The 17212-nt window shown below is 61.7% G+C and overlaps 6 protein-coding genes across 6 annotated transcripts in view; all 6 read left to right on the top strand.

The window, feature by feature from the left end:
- Positions 1-520: 520 nt before the first annotated feature.
- Positions 521-1213, top strand: LSCM1_02525 (uncharacterized protein; the record flags this gene model as incomplete). Its single annotated transcript, XM_067320108.1, has 1 exon — positions 521-1213. One exon carries the CDS (start codon positions 521-523, stop codon positions 1211-1213), a length of 693 nt encoding a protein of 230 aa, XP_067175483.1.
- A 2000-nt stretch (positions 1214-3213) lies between these two features.
- LSCM1_02524 (uncharacterized protein) lies at positions 3214-6042 on the top strand (the record flags this gene model as incomplete). Its single annotated transcript, XM_067320107.1, has 1 exon — positions 3214-6042. The coding sequence occupies one exon, from the start codon at positions 3214-3216 to the stop codon at positions 6040-6042; it is 2829 nt and encodes a 942-aa protein (XP_067175482.1).
- Positions 6043-7232: 1190 nt separating this feature from the next.
- On the top strand, positions 7233-8450 carry LSCM1_02523 (uncharacterized protein; the record flags this gene model as incomplete). The annotated part of the gene is made up of 1 exon (XM_067320106.1): positions 7233-8450. The coding sequence occupies one exon, from the start codon at positions 7233-7235 to the stop codon at positions 8448-8450; it is 1218 nt and encodes a 405-aa protein (XP_067175481.1).
- A 1004-nt stretch (positions 8451-9454) lies between these two features.
- Positions 9455-10534, top strand: LSCM1_02522 (uncharacterized protein; the record flags this gene model as incomplete). The annotated part of the gene is made up of 1 exon (XM_067320105.1): positions 9455-10534. The coding sequence occupies one exon, from the start codon at positions 9455-9457 to the stop codon at positions 10532-10534; it is 1080 nt and encodes a 359-aa protein (XP_067175480.1).
- Positions 10535-11976: 1442 nt separating this feature from the next.
- LSCM1_02521 (uncharacterized protein) lies at positions 11977-13290 on the top strand (the record flags this gene model as incomplete). Its single annotated transcript, XM_067320104.1, has 1 exon — positions 11977-13290. The coding sequence occupies one exon, from the start codon at positions 11977-11979 to the stop codon at positions 13288-13290; it is 1314 nt and encodes a 437-aa protein (XP_067175479.1).
- Positions 13291-15577: 2287 nt separating this feature from the next.
- LSCM1_02520 (uncharacterized protein) overlaps positions 15578-17212 on the top strand; it is a gene marked incomplete at both ends in the record, with an annotated part of 2184 nt that continues 549 nt past the window's right edge. Inside the window, one exon of the mRNA XM_067320103.1 lies at positions 15578-17212. This exon is cut by the window's right edge and continues 549 nt beyond it. Within this exon, the coding sequence (XP_067175478.1) occupies positions 15578-17212 (1635 nt within the window).

Below are 17212 nucleotides of genomic sequence, written 5' to 3'. Positions count from 1 at the left end.
TGCGGGGCGAGCTGCGAGGCGTTGTGTGTGTGTAGCTTGTGCCAGCGGTGATGCTCGGATGACAGAGCCCTTGCGGGCTGCTGTAGTGTGTGTGTGTGTACGCGGCTGCCTTGCGCGAGGGGATCGGGCCTGCGAGAGGGCGGCGCGGGGATGGAGAGGGGAAGCGGCGTTGCGCTGGTGTGCTGTGTAGCAGGGAAGATGGACACATGAAAGACAAGAGAGGCGAGAGATTTCGGGCTCTTTTTCCGCGCAACCGCCGACGTTGCCAGTGAGCCTCGATGGGGCTGCTCGGACATGAAGATACACGGAGAGGCTCTCTCGCGTGTGCTGCTGCCCCAATTTAGGCTGCCAAGCACCTTGGCGGACTCAAGGCGGCAGCTGCTGTGCTTCCAGTCTGAGTCCTCCTGCTCCTCCAACTGTTCTGTTTCACGTCTTCACATTCCGCGCCTTTTGTTTGCCATTTTGGGTCCTTAGCCCTTTTCCTCAACTTCTCTTTTAACTGTCTGCTGCGGAAGCTCTCATGCAGCAGCTGCAAGGGGCGCCCCTTTCCACCTTCTCCCACGCGGCATCCACGCAGCTGCACCAGTCGGAGGGGGGTCTCAGAGATGACCCCATCGCTGTCGCGATCTCAAGCGGCATGCCCGGGGCACAGACAAGCGCTCTGAAAGAGTTCTTCAAATTTGACACCTCCGGCGGCTGGACGTGGTGGACCGGAGCGATGCCGGTGCTGCTGTCATGCTGTGCCTTTGCCTCCATGATCGTAATCGGCCTTCGCTTTAGCCATCGGTCGGCACCGGCAGTGCTGAAGCGCATGAGCGCGCAGCAGTGCTCTTTCCTTTCGCCTTTGCAGCCGCCGATGCCCTTCGAGGCGTGGATGGATACATGCGTTTCAGCCTACCGCGGCTACGCCTACCCCTGCACAAGTCAGGTAGACTGCGTGGTACTGGGCCCGCGGTGCGCCCCGGCTGCGGTGCTGGCACAGTTGCTCTGCACGAATACCGGTGCGCGGGCAGATCACCACCCTGTGTGCGCCTATCCCTCTCTCTCACCCACCGGCGCACCGCCGGTGCCGGGATTCTGCACGAATCTCGGCACTTCGTGTGCCATCTGCATAACAGAGTCGTGCCAGCCGACTACACCGCCGCACGGCCTTTTCGGATGTCCACCAGCCTCAGCATGCGACAGTGGCTCGTGGCTGTGCAGCTCCCTCTGACATCACCCACGACGGTCCCTCCGTGTATGGGGCACCCTTCGTGATGAGCGCTTGTGGGCAGCGGGAGGAATAAAAAGAAAAAGGTGCAGACGCGGAGGAGGGGGAAGCAGAAGGCTGCTTTCGGTCGTCGTACACCTACATGAAGAAGCGCTTCTGCCTGGCGGCGCGACATGGCTGCTCCTCCCTCCCCTGACTCCCTCACCCTACGCCTCTCGCGCACTGGGCGAGTCTCTCCCCACTAGCATCCCTATCACCGTTTTTTTTTTTTGGTGTTGTCGGCTACTTTTCACCACCTTTGCTTTCTCCTCTGTAGCTGATCCCGCGTAGCCGCTGGCACAGTGCTTGCCGGAGTACGCCTGCCCGGCGTTGACCTCGGCCCTTCCTATGCTTTCCTCCTCCTCTCACGTGCAGAGGCTTCCAGTCGACATGGGGGAAAGGATTAGAATGTAGCTGCTACTTGTTGCCATAGCGTCGAAAAAAAAGAAGCCTAACGGTGTACGCTGCAACGCCGGCGTTGCAGTCAGTGGCCTCGCAGCAGTGGACTCTTGACAGATGCGGCGCCTGTCTTCTCGTTGTTGTTACGCAGCTCCCTCCTGGTAAGTTGCATCCTCTGCGGCCTGTCCTACGATTTTGTGTAGCACTTGTCGATGTAGCGGGGCAGCTGCTCGCCGGCACCGAAGGAAAGGGATGCGCAAGCGTTCGCACAGCTGGAGCAGCCCACTACGAATCGTCTCGACGAGTCGGCACGTAGGCGCATGTACCTGCTAACCCCACGGCACATCTTCCATGCGACATGCCCACTGCTGGTGCGGCACATGGAGGGTGGGGCAAGCCATCGAGACATGCTCCCCCCTCCCCGGACACCGGTGGAGATGGAAGGTGATGGCAGCGGACCTGCCCTCTCCGATGCGCACACCGCCCTGGCAGAGGCGCCTGGGTGCGGGCATGCGAGCGCTGCCATGCGCAGCTGGCATGATGCATCCCATCCGAGCCACGTATCGACGGGCGAGAGAGGCACGGGCGATGAGCGAGGTGGGCGGGGGGGATCCGCAGCAGTCGCCCCGGAGGTGTATGCGCTCGGCATGCGCGGCATCTCCCGCATCCTGCCGGGCAGGCTGGTGGGGCACGGGTGCCGGAAAGATGGTGAGGGCACGACTGGGGGCCCTGCCAAGTCCCCCGAGCTGAGTGTGCGGAGGGCTGCCACCTAGCATGATGGAGGGCAGCGCCTCGAGGCGACTTGGGGGGTGGTGGTGGCGCGGTGGGATAGAGGGAGGGCGCGGGGCCTCCGAGGGCCCTGACCTGGAGCCGGCGCGCGCTCTCCTTGGGCACGTCCGACGTGCGCCTAGGCCCCCACCCCCTGCTGCCTGTACGGCAGGCGTCACCGCTTGCGCCCTCGAGCAGGGCCGTGAATGCAGCGCGCACCTGGAGATGGGGGCGTGGGAGCGTGCTGTGCGCACGCCCCGCTTCGACGGCAGGGCTTCTTGTCCTGGGCGACGAGGATGCAGTCAGGGGCGGTTGGGAATGAGATGGTGTGCGCATCGGTTTGCCGGCGCGTTCTCGGCAGCAGTCGCCACATCCAAGAAAGTATGCTGGGGCGCCCTAATCTCTCCAGGTTCACTGAATCCTTTGGCAAGGCGGTGCCTTCACTGCTGACGTGCGTGGGCAGGGCGCTGCGGCGCCGTGCCTATGCCAACATATCCACACTGCATCTTTTCTGTTCCACCTGTCTTTTCGCTGTCGGACGCCACCACTGTGCGCCTTTACACTGCGTGGGTACGCGCGCCCATACAAACAACCTCGCATGTGAGCCAATAGGGAATCCTAACGCACAACCGCTGCGGCCTTTTCTGACGCGTTCCGTTGCGTACATCGAAACCTCGTGCATGGTCGCACGGTAGTAGACACTGCACGCGCGTTTGTATTCGAGCGATAGAGGCATTCACGCATGCTATACGTATATATATAGAGATAGATAGAGATTGAAAGAGAGAGCTCGACGAATGTCGGAGGACCGAGACGGAGGTGTTGTACAGGCCTTCCTGAGCCTCGGCACCGACTCCAGCCAATGCTTTCGCATGTTTTCCCGAGGCGCGAATCCGGGATGCTACGTTCTGGGCTGGTGGGCAACGTTTGTTGCGAAGGAATACATCAAGTCCACTGCTGTGCTGAAGCAATGGGCCACAGGGAGCCCCTCCTCCGGCCCGGTGGACGTTGTCGTTGTAAATGACGCGCTTTGTAAAGAGATTATCCGCGATTGCCTGCTGCGGCGCGGCGCCTCGGTCGAGTACTACGAAAGGGAGACAGCCGGTGGGGCGTTTCTGTGTCGCCAGCGCGGGTCGCCTGGGAACATCGCAGACTTTGAGGCGTCGCTCTTCGAGTTCGAGGAGGCAGAGATTCAACTGCTGGCGAGCGGCTCTATCGTGATCGGGGCGAAGCAAGATAGCGGGACAACGATTGGCTTTGCAGCGCTCAACAGTACGCTGCGGCATTTAATCTATGCTGAGTACGCGGACACGCCGCAGCTCACCAGCCTCGACGCACTTGTCGCGCAGACAAACTTGAAGGAGCTTCTCTTGTGTGTGGTGCCACCCGCCGCTTCTGCTGCCGGCGAGGCTGCCTTGGACGATGACGACCGTATCACTGCGGTGCGTCGCATCTGCGAGCGCTGCAACGTGCGACTGAGCGTGCACACACTACGCGAGGTTCAGCAGCTGCAGAGGGCGGGTGCCGCTGCCGAAGGAATGGAGGCGCTCGCCGAGATTCTGCGCGTGCCAGAGGAGCGGCTGTCGCTGGAGCTGTGCCCGATCGCACGGCGCGCCGTGGAGAACATTCTCGGCCGCATCGATGTGATGGACCCGTCAAATCAGCGCGCCTTCTACCTGCGCCGCACCGTGCCGTCCACGTACATGAAGCTAGACAGCGCGGCCATTGAGGCGCTGAACCTGGTGAGCAAGAAGCCGGAGCCGCGCGGCGCGCTGCCGACGTCTGTGTTCTCGTGGCTGAATCGCTGCCACACCGGCATGGGTGCGCGTGCGATGCGGCAGTGGCTTCTACAGCCGCTCCGCTGCGCCGACGACATCAACCAGCGTCTCACCATGGTGGAGCTCTTCGTGGAGAACCCCACTCTACGCGACATGCTCACCAACCAAGTTCTGAAGCGCTGCGGTGACATGGACCGCCTGAACCGAAAACTGCAGCGGCGCAGCCTCGCTCTCAAGGAAACGCAGGCGTTCCTGCGGTTTGTGGAGGTCATTCCGGCTGCATTACAGGTTCTGGGCGCCTACACAGGCCCGCAGTCGAAACTTTTAAAGGATGAGTTTATTGCCCCAATGGAGGACATTCACGAGCACATGGCGAACCTGAAGACGCTGATCGAGGCGACCGTAGACTTTAGTGACCGCAATGCGGCTCGCATGAACGCCACTTTCGACGACGAGCTGCAGGACCTGCATGAGCAGCTCATGAGCATGCAGCGGCAGATCGACAAGGAGTACCGCCAAGTCTTGAATAAACACGGGTGGAGTGAGAAGCAGCTCAAGTGCGAGTACCACAGCACGTACGGCTATGTTTTCCGCGTCTCTCGCAAGGAGGATCGTGAGCTGCGCAGCAGAGGGGAGCTGATTACGGTAAGCACGTCCAAGGACGGGGTGCGGTTTGTGTCTGAGAAGATGGCAGCCCTCAGCGATCAGTACCGGCGCGTCAGCGCCGACTACGAGACGAGGCAGATGGACCTCAAGCGAAAGCTGGTGGACACCATCGCCTCCTACCTACCCGTGCTCGACGATGCGAAGGAGCTGATAGCAGCCCTGGACGTCTACGTAGCGTGGGCTGTTGTGGTGAAGGACTCTCTGCGTCCGATGGTGCGGCCTCTTTTACGCGAGGCCCCCTGCCCTGCCACGTTGGTGAAGCAGGAAGGGGAGGGGGGGGCGCCCGCACGCAGTACAGAGGCAGCGCCGCTTCTCGTCTTCAAAGGACTTCGGCATCCCTTGGTCGAGTTGCGCCAGCCGGGCTACAAGGCCAACCATCTCCATCTCACCACACACACAACTGGGCTGCTTATTACGGGGCCAAACATGGGCGGCAAGTCGACGTACATGCGCAGTGTCGGCGTCGCTGTGGTGCTGGCGCAGGCGGGCTGCTTTGTCCCGGCCGATGCGGCGGAGGTGCAGGTCCGCGACGCCATCATGTGCCGAGTTGGTGCGACCGACCACCTGGCGCAGGGTGTTTCGACGTTCATGGTGGAGATGCTGGAGTCCGCGGCGATTCTGTCAGGGGCGACGGAAGACACCCTCGCTATCGTCGACGAACTCGGTCGCGGTACGTCCACGTACGACGGCTTCGGGCTAGCGTGGGCGATTGCCCAGGATGTGGCAGTGCGCGTTCGCGCCACCCTCTTGTTCTCCACTCACTTTCACGAGCTGACGCAGCTTCCTCAGCAGTGCAGTGGGCTGCAGAATATGAACTTTGGCGCCGAGGTCGACGAGGCGGCCGGGACACTGCGCTTTTCGTATACGCTTCAGCCAGGGCCGTGTGGGCGGAGCTACGGACTGTACGTCGCCTCGCTGGCCCACCTGCCGGAGTCCGTGATCGCGTGTGCCAAGATGAAAGCTGAGGAGTGGGAGACGTTCGAGAGAGAGGGTGCCGCGAAGGGCGACGGCGGGGCGGCCCCCGACGAGGCGGTGGTGCGGAAGGTTTCGGCGTACGCTAAGCGCATCCGTGCGCTGGAGCAGCGGGACCCGAGCGACGATCGCGACGCGGCGGTGAAGCAGCTGAAGCTAGAAATCCAGCAGGACACAGATCTCCATCCGTATCTGTGCGAGGTGGCGTAGGTGGCCGCGCAAGGACGAGATTCGATCGAGCATGTTATCGCCTCATCTCCGTGCTCTATCGATCGGTCACTTGCGCAGAGGTGCTCGAAGATGCGTGTCGACGTCTGTTTCTGTGTCGGTCTATTCGTGTGCGTTATGGAGGGGCTGAAGAACGACAACAAAGAGGGAGAGAGGGGGCGCCGCGGTGATCGCTGTTCGGGGGGTCATCGCGTTTTCTGCGTGCATGTTGTGTTTTGTGGGCCTTTTCGATTGCGTGTCTGATGCGAAAAAAAAGAGATGGTTGGCTGAGGCCGCCGCACGTGTAGCAGCTACGCCATTGGGCTCGCTGAAATGGGCCGCTTGACGACGAGGGCGCCCGCGTTCGCACTGAGGCGTGGGTCGACGGCTCGACCGTCACCGCCGTGACGGGCGCGGGTCTGCTTCCTCCGTGCGAACGATGTTTTGTTGTCGGCCTTTCTGCTTTAGTGGCATGCGTGTGCGGTTCGGACCGAACACACATGCATGCACATGCGGGGGCATCCGCCTTTTTATTCGAGCGTCGGCAGCAGCATCAACATCATTGTCCCTGCCTCGCTCGCTCGCTCCATCGACCGTATGCTTCGCCCTCTCACTACTCGTCTAGCTCACGCGCCTCTCTAGGTGGCTCACACCCACCCGCCCCCCCCCTGCTAACACCGTCCGTTTACAGCAAGAAAGCCCTCCTGGCGAGTGTGTCTTTGTGTGCGTTTCTGTGCGCAGTGGTGCTGTCCTCGTCGCTGTGTGAGCGAGAGACACACACACATATATATATATATCAATATATTTCGGGTCGGGCGGGGTGGAGACTTTCCCTGCTTGAGCGGCGCCCGTACCGGCCCAACAGCACGTGGGCCAGGAGGAAACGAGACGCACCTACCGCTCTCCTTCCTTATCCCCCCTCTCACGTACACGGGCGTCTGCCCTTCCTCCAGCACATCGCTGCTGCGCCTCATTTGTTTCTTGCTGCCATACGAGCTTGCCATCATCTGATTTTCACTGCCTCTGCGCTTCCCCTCCCTCCCCTCTCTCTACCCCCCCTCCCCCGAGGGGACTGCTGCCTTTACGTCGCTCTCTGACGTCGCCAGCGCCACCCCCCACCCCCCTCCCTTTAGCTACCCTCTCCGAGACGCTGTCGCCTGTGGTGTCCTTCCCTCTTCGCCGTATCATTCGCCATGCAGTCGCTCGTCAACAGCATCGTCTTCTTGCCGCCGAAGGACCCAAACAGCCTGCAGCGGGTGCAGCTGCTGCAGCACAAGCGGCACATGAGCTTCACAAACAAGAAGAGCGGCGAGAGACTATCGTATTACCACTTCGACTCAAACGGCGATCTCGTGACCGAGGCAAGCCTTGCGCGGGTAGTGCGGTCGTCGATGGTCATCCTCTTCCATCACGGCAACGCCGAAGACCTCGGTGGCGCCTTTGACTACACAAAGTCTATGGCTAGCAGGTTCGGAGTGGCGGTCGTGGTGTATGATTACTGCGGTTACGGCCTCTCCGGCTTTCCCGATGCTTCGACGCCGGCAGAGGTGACGGAGAAGAGCGTCTACAGCGACGCCGATCACATGTATGCCCACCTCCTCTCCCTCGGCTACCCCGCGCACCGCATTGTAATCGTCGGCCGCTCCGTCGGCGGCGGCCCGGCCTGCTACCTCGCCGAGAAGCATCACAAGGAGGTGGGGGGCGTCGTGCTGATATCAACCTTTACTTCGTGCCTCCGTGTCGTTTCGTCTCACTGCCTGCCATATCTTTGCTGCTGCGTTGACCTGTTCCCCAACTACCGCCGCATCGAGCACATCATGGAGTGCCCGGTGCTTGTGATGCACGGGACGCAGGACCGCGTCGTACCGTGTCACTGCTCGCGTGAGCTGCTCCAGGAGATTGAGGTGCGCCGCACTCAGGCGTTGCAGCAGATCCTCAAGAAGCGTGAGAGGTGGCGAACAAAGCACGCCAAAGGCCCCAGTACGCCGGTGGCTCCCTCAGCAACACTCGTGAACCCCGCTAAAGCATCCAAGGCCACCCGTGTGCCTGGCGAGCTGCTCATCACGGCGTACCCGCCCCTTGAAGGAGAGGAAGTCAGCGTATTCGATCTCTACCGCCGGGCCTATGAGGGCCTGCCGGAAGCAGTGCGGCGGATGGCAGAGGGGCGTCTGAATGTGACGGCGGCCAACGTCAGCATCGGCTCCTTCCATCACTGGTTCGCCGGATGCGGGCACAACGACATCGAGGTGCGCGAGGGGAACGCGTTCACCAGCATGCTGACGTATTTTTTTCGGTTTGCGACCGCCTTCTCGGTGGAGCGGGAGGCGCTGCTCTCTGCGAAATCGCTCATCGGACTAGCAACGGCATCTGCCGAATATGCCAACAGGGCAGACGGCAAAGGCCGCGAGTAGACAGTCCTGCGTCCTCTCTCCCAAGACGCCCTGCGCGCTCGCGGCGTATCTTTCGACGTGCGCGACCACGCTCCATCTCTTCCAAGTGACGACTAATTAGTCATCGCTGCTGCTTTGCGGGGGGGGGGGCGGAGGCCGGCTGTGGGAGAGGGAATGATTGAGGAGGATCGCGGCTCGTTTGGTGGACACTCATCGGGTCGAGGGGCATCGAGACCCCCTCCCCCTGCCACTGCTGCCGCTCAGTTTTGCGAGAGAGAGAGGGTGGGATGAGCGAGGGCGGATTTGCTGCTTGTGCCTTCTGGTTGGCTGTCCGCGCATGAGGGAGGCTGCGCGTCACATTAGTAATCCGTCATCCTTGTCGTCAGCCTACTACTTGTCTCTGTGCGTCTGTGCTCTCTCCCCGCCTCACTTCTGCCGTTGTTGTGCGCTATGCCCTCCTTGGACTGTATTGTCGCTATCTGCCCATTTCGGCTCGAGAACGCACTTCTCTCCTTCCCTGTCGCCCGTCTCCGTTGCAGCAGCGCACCTCCTGATTGCTCACACGTTGCTCCGTGTGTGCTCGGGGGTGCGGCACCCATGCAAGCACGCCGGCGCAAGGGCGCAGACGCGTGAGAGCAGGCATCTCTCGTGGAAGGCACGCCCAAAATGGATGATGGAGCTTCGATGCAAGTGCGCTCGAGGCTGACAGAACGCTCCGCATCTTGCATTGGGGGTTTTCCATCGAGTGCGGCCGCCACACTCTCGTCCTCCGCACTCTTCATCTTCCCCCACCTCCGCACCCCTCTCCCTTAGCCCTTTTCTTAGCACACCCCGGCTACCTGGATTTGGGCGGGGGCTCGGGCATCACCGCTGCCCCTCCACACTCAACACAGGCGGCGTCTTTGCATATTTGCTGTGCAGTCGGTGCGACTGCTGCCGTGTAGTGGCATCCGGCCAATTCTCTCCCTCTCCTTCGCTTTGCTGCAGAAACGGGCGGCCATCGCGGCGTGTCAGAGTGCGGTGAAATGGAGGACTATTACGACAGCGACTACGTGCCCCATGACTTGCTCGCTCGCTACCGCGAACTCCAGCTGGAGCTGCGGAGGCGTAGGGAGCAGCAGTTTGCGTCGCTCTCGCAGGGAAGCGGCTTAGCGGTGGACGAGGACGACCTCGCGGCCCCGCCGACCTTGGCGCAGCTCAGGCTGAACTCCTCGTCGCCGACAAGACGCGCGAATCAGAAACAAAAGCAGATGCTACGGTGGAGCTTTCGATCGCCGCACAAAGACATGCGGCGCAGCAGCGACTCATTGGGCGAAAACGCCTCTAGCGGGCAGAGATGTAGCCGCCGTAGTAGCGCTCACCGCTGCATTCCGCGTCGAAGCAGTGCGCTGGAGGAGATGCTCGCCGCGCGGGAGCGCAGCCACAGCAGTGCAGTTGGCGGTGGCGCGCTGACACACGACTCCGGCGCTCTTGGTTCCCCGACCCAACGCGCTGCCTCTTCCTCAGCATCCTCCTCCTCCGGTGCTACTGGTGTGGCGCCGGCACTGCTGCAGGGCGCGTGGTTGCGGGGCGCTCCACAGGGCCTTAATCAACAGAAAGGGCGGCGGCGCCGATTACCCTCAAAGGCCCTTCCGAAGGCGCCTGCCCCGAGCGACCTGTACGAGGCAGCAGCTGAGGCGCGCCGTCAGGAGCAATTCCTCAGTGAAAGCAAGCGTCTCGGCAAGCCTTTTGTGCCGTCCGGGGGCAGCGGGCTGGGGGTGCCGACTCGCTTCATGCTGGGAGATTGCGTGAAGATGCTGTATCGCTCCCTTGCGCCGGACTGGCGGATGGCGACGCCCGTGGTCGTCTCTACCGCCGAGGACCTCGTGGCCGTTTACTTCCCCCTCGAGAGGCTCTCCAAGGAGCAGGTCACAGCGCTGCTACTGTATATGAATGGGTGCCTCAAGTACAACGACGCCGTTCGCGAGTTCCACCTCTCCAAGGTAGACGAAGGCTGGGATGTTCTGACCGACGACGGGCACGTCCTATACACATTCCGCCCACCCTGGGTGAAGAAGCGCAGTTTTCTGCCGCATACGGTCACCCCGCCGCACGCGCACGTGTGATGCGGCGGAAAGCGCAAGGAGGATGAGAAGAGAGGAGGAAGGGCCGGCAACACACGCAACGCGGCGTGTACGTCGAGATGTGGCATCTGCCTGTGTGAAGCCTCTTCCTCTCGTCGCTCGAGAGAAGGCAAGCCGCTGCAGAGCCCTTCTCTTCCCTTCCGCGCTGGTCCACGAGTCATCTTCCGCTCTTGACGCCGGACGTCGATAGGCTCACCCTCTTGCGTGTACGTGTGTGACTACTGCGAGCGTGTATCGAGTGCAGGCTCGTGCGCACTACCGCGAATAAGACGGCTCTCACACACTTGACGCGCCTGTGCGCACCTACGGCTGTGCCCCTCTTCCCCTAATGATGAAAGAGGGGGGAGGGGTAGGGAGGAAGACCTTCCGCACAGCGCGTGTGGTGGCTCGAGAAGGGGGCGGTGTGCCCCCGCTCACTGTGTGTGTGTATGTCTGTCCGGGGATGCCAACGCAGCGCCCACCTTCCCCTATCCCGTCCGCTGCCCATGACGAAGCGCTTCTCATGGCAACATGGGTTGTGGCGCCCGCGGCGTAGCGGGAGCTCAGAGCGGTGTACCGGCGCGGATGTCTGAGGTCAGGTGCGGTGCGGCGTGGCGCCGGAGCGACGTGGGCGGAGTGACGGCAGACGCGTTAGTGCCATGGATGCGATTGGCAGCGCGGCCGCGCGACTCCGTGGGTGCTGCCCTCCTAGCCGCAGTGCCGACTTGTGTGAGGGGCCTGAGCCGCCCCCGCGGGCGGCCGCTGTATGTGGCGGCCGGCATGGTGTGTGCCAGCTGCGGGGCGAGCTGCGAGGCGTTGTGTGTGTGTAGCTTGTGCCAGCGATGATGCTCGGATGACAGAGCCCTTGCGGGCTGCTGTAGTGTGTGTGTGTGTACGCGGCTGCCTTGCGCGAGGGGATCGGGCCTGCGAGAGGGCGGCGCGGGGATGGAGAGGGGAAGCGGCGTTGCGCTGGTGTGCTGTGTAGCAGGGAAGATGGATACATTAAAGACATGAAGAGGGAGAGAAACGCTAGCGCATTTCGCTCGCGGTTGTGCGTCCGTCAGCGCCAAAGGTCGCTCTCGGTCTGCGGAAGGTGGTACCCCAAAGGTGATGCGAACCACGAGGAGCACAGGGACGTTAGAGCGGGCGAGTGCTTTTGCGCCGTTGTGTTGCGGCAACATTGCTCACCTCCGACGCCCGCGTGCACTCGCTATCGCTCCTTACATCTCTGTCGTCCGTGCCGCATTATCCCTCCGTATTCATTGCCTTGCTTGTTACACGAAGCACACAGTGGACGTTGTCTCCACGCCTCTGCGTGGGGCGAGGTCTCTGCTGCATCTACTTGCAGTTGCGACAACGCTTCCCTCTTTTCTTTTCGTGCCCACGCACGCCGCTCACCGAAGGAGAAATTGCCATTCTCGGACAGGTGCGCGTGGACGGTACTGATGAACCCGAGCGCCGCTGCGTATGTGCCGTCGCCAGTGATTGTGCGCACGCTGGCTGAGCGGAGGGCTACGCCGCCTATAACTGCACCATTGCCCTCGGAGAGCCCAGGAACAAGCCCCCGTCCGCTCACAAGAGCGGCTGTGGTGGCGATGACCGCAGCAGAGCGACTGCGCAACGCAAGGCGCAAAGAAGCGTACAAGCGGCAGCCATCTGCCGCCACTTCCGTCCCGGCTACCTCGATACAGACCCTTTCCTCACCAATGCGCGCCTCGGCGACGGACGCTGCGGTGCCTCTGCAGATGTCACCGCCACCAGTGAGCCAAGGTGCCATGTTCATCCGCTACTCGAAGCAGCAGCTCTTGTCCTTACGCGCGGCGGCCATTCAGCAAGTCATGTGCGGCCGTGTCGTGGAGCATCCCCAGCTCCTGAAGATACCGGAGAGCTTTGCACCGCTTCTGGAGCTGCCCTTTGCGGTGGAGTATGTGCACACCGACGCGGCGGTGCAGCTCGTTGAGCACCGGAGGCGTGAAAGCCCCCCTTCCTCATCGTCTTCCAACAGTGTCGCCCACTCCGAGCACCTCGCCGCCGAGGCGTCGGCGCGCCTGTTCCCCTGCGATGTCTGCTCACAGGGCGGCCCCCACCCTTGCCCTGCCATTCAGCAGATTCTGCAGCGAGTGACCCGGCAAGTCATGACAACCACGCTGGGGGCAGCCCTTATTCAACCGGCGCTTGTTGTGGAGTCGCTGCTGCGGCTGGCGCTGGTATTCGATGCCAAGCAAAGTTCTTTGCGATTGCGCATGCTGGCGCAGAAGAGTCCGCGTGTGGTGCACCTGGTTGAGGAGTACCTCTGTGGCGAAGGTTATCACCTCCCGCTGCCACCCGTCACGGCGCACGAGGACTGGGTGACGCTCAATGGGATCCTGAAGTTCGACGCTATCCGCAACAACGAAACCCGTGTCATTACGGACTTGTCGAAGCACTGGAAGAAGCGCCGGACGCCGTTTGAGCAGTTCATCTTTTTCTTCGCCTTCCGCGACGCACGGCCGGTGCGGCCAGCGAAGAACATCATCACGTCTTCGGTAAAGCCTGGCATGGTCGCCATGCTGACAGGGGATGTGAGGGCCATGATTCTGCTGCATCGCCTCGGATTCTTTATTCCGCCAGACTACTACTGGACAGTTTTTCCCTTCCTGCGTCAGGCGCTCGGCGAGGGCACTCTGACGTATGACGCTGTGCGGCACCTCGGGCTCTACCTCTCCTCGGCACAGTCAGCGGATATGTATAACCCGGTGGAGAGGCCGACTCGTGTGTAGCGGCGTCCGTGTACAGGACGGAGCGCAATCATTTGTGTGTGTGTGTGTGTTTTGGGGGGGTATGAATGGAGACGGAGGCGTTTGTGTCTGGAAAGGTTTGCTTCAACGCCTCAACGGAGAGAGAACGGAGAGTGGCGGAGGTGCAGTGACACGGCACTCTATCCGCGCCTTTCTTTTACTTTACGCCGTTTTTTTTTTGCGGCTCTCGCATGCTCCTCACCGTTAGTGTAGCGCTGCATCGCGCTCAAGGGTCCGCCGAACTGTGGGGAGGTTTCGCCTCGTCTCGTTTCGTCGCGTCTCTCCCTCCCCCATCTCTGCGTGAATACCTCCAGTCACGTCTGCGGAAAAGGGAAGGGGCCGGTCTTTGATCCTCTCCTCCCTCCTCCTTCAGCAACTCGAACCGCCTCTGCCTTACACTCCCACAGAATATAGTGCATCGGTGTAGATGCACTCGACATCCTTAGCGAAAGCGAACGAGCGAACAAATAGTAAAGAAAGCTGCTTCTGCACACGCGCGGTATCGCTGCCGGACGCCCCAGAAGAGCCTCTTGCTCGTGCCTCTGACTCTCAAACACCCGCCACTTCTTCGGCACCCCTCGCTGATGTCGCCCTCAGGCGATGCGCTTCTGTTGCCCCGCCCGCGTGCCGGCCTGCAGTGGCGAGAAGTCTGAGCGGTACTGCCTCAGCACGTGATCGCCCCCCTCCCCCACTTCCCCCCTGGCCTTTCTCTACCGTAACGGATATTCTTCCTCCCCATGCCTTCCCCCGCCTCTGCGCCCAATTCGCCACGCGAATCGTTTGCTGACGGTCCGTGGCATCCCCCCTCCTCCTCTCTCCTCTTCGCTGATGAGTGCTGTGTCAAGTAGAGAAGGCCGTCCCATCATCGAGTCACTACTCATCATTGAAGCGCGTGCGACTAGACGCAGATACAGACAAGGGTGCAGGAATTCAGGCAGAGCCACACGCGCCAAACGCTACTCTTCACAGTGTCACTGCTGGCGAGGAAGCTGTGCTCAGCGCCAATCCGTTTTTTTTCTTTGTTTGGGGAGTCTCTGCCTATCGCCCACTGCGCCATCGCTCTTCCCCCGAGTCCGACTTTCCCAGGGTTTCGCTCCGCTTCGTCCCTGCACACAATCGGCTTGCGTGTGGCGTGCGCACGTACACACTTTTCGTCCTCCTTCCACGCATACTTCTCTTGACGCTCTCGCCCGTGCATGCGGTTGGTGAGCGTCGCTCGACGCACTTGAACGCGACGGGTGCCCGTTTATGAACGGACCGTAGGGCAGGCGGTGTCCGACGAAAGAGAAAACGCACGAGGATCGCGCGCGCGCACACACACACGCACGTACACGCACAGGCCGAGAGACGCTCGTTTTCGTCGTATATGCCCCTTATTTATTAGTTGCCGTCGCTTAGAATACATTTCACTGACTTTTCTCTCGCTTCTTCTTCATTCTGTGTGTCCCCCGGTTTGCCTTTGGCGGCTGCTGGTTGACCCGCTCTAACCCTTGACGGCCTCCGTTAGATCGCTCCTCCCCCTCCCCTCCCCTTCTCCCCCTCCTCCGACGCTTTCTACACAATCCTTTTCAAACAGCTTCGCCCCGCCTCTCCGCGGTCGCCCTCCCCCCCCCCCATTCCGTTGCATTGTCCCTCTCCAGACCCAGCGCGCAGCGGCGCACACGCACTCGCATACAAACACACACACACACACATACACGCGCGCGGACTCATATTTCACTCGCCGCGGCGCTCTTGGGCGTTACCCGTACCAGTGGCAGTGGACGGATTCGTGTTCGGAGGTATCGGCTCGTGCGGGCTGGTCGCCTTTGCGGCTGCCGCACTCCCTCTCTGCCACCTCACCCCCCCCACACACAAGCACATTTTTTTTCTTCCCCCCCTTTCCCTTTATTGTACAATACATACGTCACTTCCTTTGTTGTGCCAAAGGCATTGCGAGACGGAGAGAGAGAAGTGCCACGACGATCACCGCGCCGCCGTCGCCGTTGCCATTGTTCATCCTTTTCTGCGCCGCGCACCCGTCACTCTCAGCGCTTTGCCTTCAGGTCTCTCTTTCCTCGCATAGTCGTGCGTGTGCTGTTATGTGTACGTGCGCTGCGACTCTTCTTCGGCTCGTCATACTTCGTCGCTTGCCTTGCCCAGCGCCAGTGGTCTCCGAGCAGGGCCGTTGTGGGTGCCGTTTATACCGACTGACGCCGAGTCAGAGGGACATAGTCACAGCGGTGGGCCAGGAGCCTCGGGCCATCAGAGAAAGAAGGGCGCGTGGAACATGCAGCAGTGGGTACTTGATAGCAACTCCGAGTCGCCTGAAAGCAGCGGACGACCGTCCGTGCTTTCGCGGGAGGCGAGGCTCTTCAGGGCCGAGGAGCGATCGACGCGCTGCAGCACCCAAACCGAACGTCGCCGAGCTTCGCGCGAGGCCTTTCCAACAGAGCCGATCTCGACACCGCACCGACTCGACAAGGGCGACGATGACGACGAGGAGGGCCGGCGTAGCGCACCGCAGCGGCTTTCGCGGCACATTCCCCAACGTGCTGGCATTGACATGACTGTCTCGTCCTTTAATCTCATGACGTCTGCGGCATGTGGGGTACAGACATCAACAGGCTCACCGCTCAATGTGGGCTGTTGCAGTGGACGAGAGTATGGGCGCCTCCCTTACAGCACTACACCTCCCATTAATCGCCACGCAGCGCCAGGAGCAGCTTCTGTAGCAACTGCCGCTGCGCCCAACGTGAACGTGTATGCTTCAGGGGCGGCCCCGACCCCTTCATCCAGCGTTCTCACCAGCTTCTCGGAGTCTATGGTCTCAGACGACTCCTCTTACATGACCTCGCTCTACAATGATGTGCTGGCGGACCATCTCATCGGTCATCGAGGTAGTGTCATGACGGCCGCCAACGGCGGTGCCGCAGACGGTGCGGGTGCCCCCGCATATGCTCGGAGTGTTTGGACTCCTGGGTCGAATCTGGGTGAGTGTGCGTCAAGCACCGCCGTGCCGGATGAAAGAGGCGTCGCTGGCCTCAGCAACGAGGAGTGTGCGAGTGGCCGGCGCACCAGTGCGGAAGGCCCAGTCTGCTCCGCGCGCAGAGGGCTTGGCGGCGAGGTATTGCGGTTCGCTGGTACCACCTCCGCTGAGGCGACTCCGCGGTCATTGGGCGCTGCCAGCCCAACAGAGGCTTCCTCGCTTCGCCTGGCCACCCTCTCGACCAAGGGGACTGGAAGAGCGGTGGTCAACAACGGAATCGCCGCACCCGTTGGCGCGGGTCTTTCCGCGCTGCCCCGCGTGCGCTCTCGCACGATCTACACATCTGGCAGTGGCAGCCGCGGTGTCTGTGGGGCTCGCGTCTTCAACACCACACCCGAGCGTGTGCTAGACGCGCCGCAGTTTCCCTCCAAGGCGGTGCAGTTGCTGGACTGGGGTACGAATAACTGCATTGCGATTGGAATGGGGCCCTCTCTGTACTCATGGAGCGGCGAAAGCGGCGAGGCTACCAAGGTGGTGGAACTCGACGGCGCCGTACGTATCCGCTGCGTTCAATGGCTTCAGAAGTGCTCCTGTGTGGCGATGAGTGTGCAGGGCGGCATCACGGCGATCTTTGACTGCCGCACGGCGAACTTTCTACGCACTGTGCGGCTGCCGGCTGGCCTGGAGGTGACGGGGCTATCGGTGAAAGGGCCGGTACTAGCGGTAGCTTCTAGCGGACCGTATGGTACCACCTGCGCGTTCGACCTCCGCGCTAAAGACGCTCTAGTGGCCACCTTCGAAGGCCACGCTGGCGGTGTTGCAAACCTACACTATTGCGGTGCAGAGCCCTTCTACCTCGCGACGGGCGGCAGCGACGGCTCGGTTCGCGTGTGGGACGCCCGTCGCGCCTCAGCGCCGCGCTACGCGTTCGACGGG

Source organism: Leishmania martiniquensis, chromosome 33, assembly GCF_017916325.1.
Source record: "Leishmania martiniquensis isolate LSCM1 chromosome 33, whole genome shotgun sequence".
NCBI lineage: Eukaryota > Euglenozoa > Kinetoplastea > Trypanosomatida > Trypanosomatidae > Leishmania > Leishmania martiniquensis.
Note: the sequence above shows the minus strand (reverse complement) of the source record. Positions and strands in the feature narration are given on the sequence as shown.